This window comes from Anomaloglossus baeobatrachus, chromosome 12 (genome assembly GCF_048569485.1).
Source record: "Anomaloglossus baeobatrachus isolate aAnoBae1 chromosome 12, aAnoBae1.hap1, whole genome shotgun sequence".
Taxonomy (NCBI): domain Eukaryota; kingdom Metazoa; phylum Chordata; class Amphibia; order Anura; family Aromobatidae; genus Anomaloglossus; species Anomaloglossus baeobatrachus.
The window spans coordinates 93,863,552-93,866,387 of NC_134364.1; the positions used below are offsets into that span (position 1 = coordinate 93,863,552).

The 2,836-nt window shown below is 40.1% G+C and overlaps 1 protein-coding gene across 1 annotated transcript; it reads right to left on the bottom strand.

Moving 5' to 3' along the window:
- Positions 1–594: 594 nt before the first annotated feature.
- On the bottom strand, positions 595–1,587 carry LOC142257590 (olfactory receptor 5AR1-like). The gene has a single exon (XM_075329728.1). It carries the CDS (start codon positions 1,585–1,587, stop codon positions 595–597), a length of 993 nt encoding a protein of 330 aa, XP_075185843.1.
- Positions 1,588–2,836: the final 1,249 nt, after the last annotated feature.

A 2,836-nucleotide genomic window follows, 5' to 3' on the forward strand; every position in this document is an offset into this window, starting at 1 on the left:
GTAGATCAGCTGATCAGCATGTGTGCGAAGCACTCACACACTGATCACCAGATGTGCTCTCACATGCTGATAAGCTGACTACATGAAATGAGGATGTCACACTGCGGGGATTGGAGGGATGGGGAGTATAATAGTTTTTTTTAAAATTGTGCGGCATGATGCAGACATCTGATCAGCTGCCTGCATGAGATGAGGACGCGATGCTGTGGAAGTTCGGAGGGACGGTGAGTATAAGCTGCTCGTACCTCACATTTCTGCTCGCATCATGAAGCAAAAAAGATACAGAGCGACGACTCATCTTGAAAAAATCGTAAGTTGATGCAATCTTAAGTCAGGTTATTACTGCAATGTGATTATTCCATTTTTCTTTGAAACCCTGCCAGAGAAAGAAAGATTGTAAATACAGGGCTTTTCAATAGCCTCTCAGTTTCTGTCAAGTAATTGATGCCCCATACCGCATAGATGCTGTGGTCTTTATTGACCGAAACACTTCACGGGTTAAACTGCTGCCATTGCAAGTAGTCCTGACTTCTGTAGTCAGCAGCAGGTGTTAGATATAAAATACAGTCTGCACTCACCATGTAAGAAGCAGGCTTAATTCCCGTGTCCACTCTCTGCATGCCCCCCTGGAATTTGCCGAACATATATGGTGGATATTGGTTTTGAGTTAAATAGATTCTTTTTTACGGTGCCTTTGACATCTTTGTTTCTAACACTGTAGATGATGGGGTTCAGCATGGGGGTTACAGCTGTGTAGAGGATGGAGACAACATTGTCCATGTTCGGGGTTGACTGGGAATGTGGGCGTAAATAAAGAATCATAATATTTCCAAAGTACACAGTCACCACAATGATATGGGAGCCACATGTGGACAGAACTTTATATCTTCCTTGAGAAGAACTGATCCTCAAAATGTTGGACAGTATATGAATGTATGAAATAAGAATAAAAATAAAAGATAAGCTAGCTACGATCCCTGCCGAAATATACATTGTTACTTCATGGAGCCAAGTGTCACTGCATGACATTAGTATAAATGGAGGTACTTCACAGAAGAAGTGATTGACATCATGGGTATGGCAGAAGGACATCTGGAAGGTGAAGATGACATGGAATACGGAGTTCAAGAAGCTTATGGTCCATGACACAGTGGCCAAACCAATACACAACTTTCTGCTCATGATGGTGTTGTAATGCAGAGGTTTACAGATGGCAACATATCTATCATAGGCCATGATGGCAAGTATCAAACATTCTGTAGACCCAAGGGTCAAATGAAAATGCATCTGGACGGCACATTCCAGTAGAGAGATGCTCTTGTCTTTGGACAATGTGATCGTTAAGAGTTTGGGGACAACGGTAGAAGAGAGGAAGATATCAACAAAAGAGAGATTGAGAAGAAAAAAGTACATGGGAGTTTGGAGCTTAGGATTCACGCAAACTACAAAGATCAGAAGAAGATTTGCCAACAGAGTGGTCAAATACATCGCAAAAAATGCAAGAAAGCCAATGACCTTTAGGTAAGGAACATCAGACAAACCGAGGAGAATGAATCTGCTTGACGATGATTGGTTGACCATTTCCATAACATGTAAAGGAGAACTTGTAAAATTGGAAGCTTATGTATTTGTTTCCAGGAGGTGTATCTGTTAAATATTTTAATAGTTAAAACAGTGACATGAATTTTTTTTTCAACAAACAGTAATCCTATCATGAGTGTCACATCTATGGTCGGCTTTAGGAAAAGTCCCTAGAACATGCAAGGTCATATCTTTTCTAGATGAGACATCTTTCTAAAATTTCCAAAAAAATTGGAATAACTAGCTTCAAATATTCAGTGTAAAGCATATTGTATTTGAATTTGGCAATTCACTCAAATTTGTAAAGAATCTTATATTTACATTAACTTTATTCAAAAGTTATGTTTTCGGGTCCCATAACAAAAGTAAGCGAAAATTAAAGGCACACTCACCTTCTTTGTTATTCTGGTTTTCATTCTCGGACTGTAGGTCGTCAACCCTACAAAGGTAGGGGCCCAAAAAGTCTCCTACTAAGGCATCCGGCATTTCGCCAAATTGCTGGATCCAGTACGCTCCAGTACAGTGTAAATACTGTACAATGGCATGGCAGCAAGCTCCGCTCACATGCTCTGGTCACATGACAGCATGTGACTGGAGATTACCGCAATGCCATTGTACTGTATTACACTGTACTGGAGTGTGCCGGATCCGGCAATCTGGCAAAATCCCGGATGTGTGAAATGGGCCGTAAGGGCCCCCGTAGGCCACATCTGGCCCTTTGGCTGTTCCAGTCCGGCCAGTGGATAGATACAGCTAAAGGGCTGAAAATGGTGGACGGCAGGCTGCACCATGTACTCTGCGGCCCGATGACGTCACATCGGGACGTCTGCTGTGTGGAGGGTCAGTGAACTGGGGAGCAACAGGGAAAAGGGAGCAAGGTGAGTATGTGGTGCGTTCTTTTCACACCAGTCATACCTAATGTTTCTATCAATTTACACTCTCATCTTTGGTGCACAGACAATCAAAAAGCAGTTTATTATCAATTTGTTTAGCTTTCTTATTTAAAAAGGTATTTAGATTTATTGGGATTGTAATATGTATTAGCAATTGTTTTGCTTATTTAAATTTATTTTAAAACATTATTTTAGATCCTTTTTGTAATTTACAATTCTGAAGTGTATTTTTTCAAATTTAATTATCGATCAGCTTTTGCAATGTTATGAATCTTTAAAATATACTCCATTTTCTTATTTTGCAAAATTTTTATGTAAAACTCTATATTGAAAGTGCTGTTTTACCTTCCTTGTTCTTTACA

Coding starts and splice junctions, on each gene's coding strand:
- LOC142257590 (XM_075329728.1), bottom strand. CDS start 1,587: ATGGAAATGGTCAACCAATCATCGTCAAGCAGATTCATTCTCCTCGGT.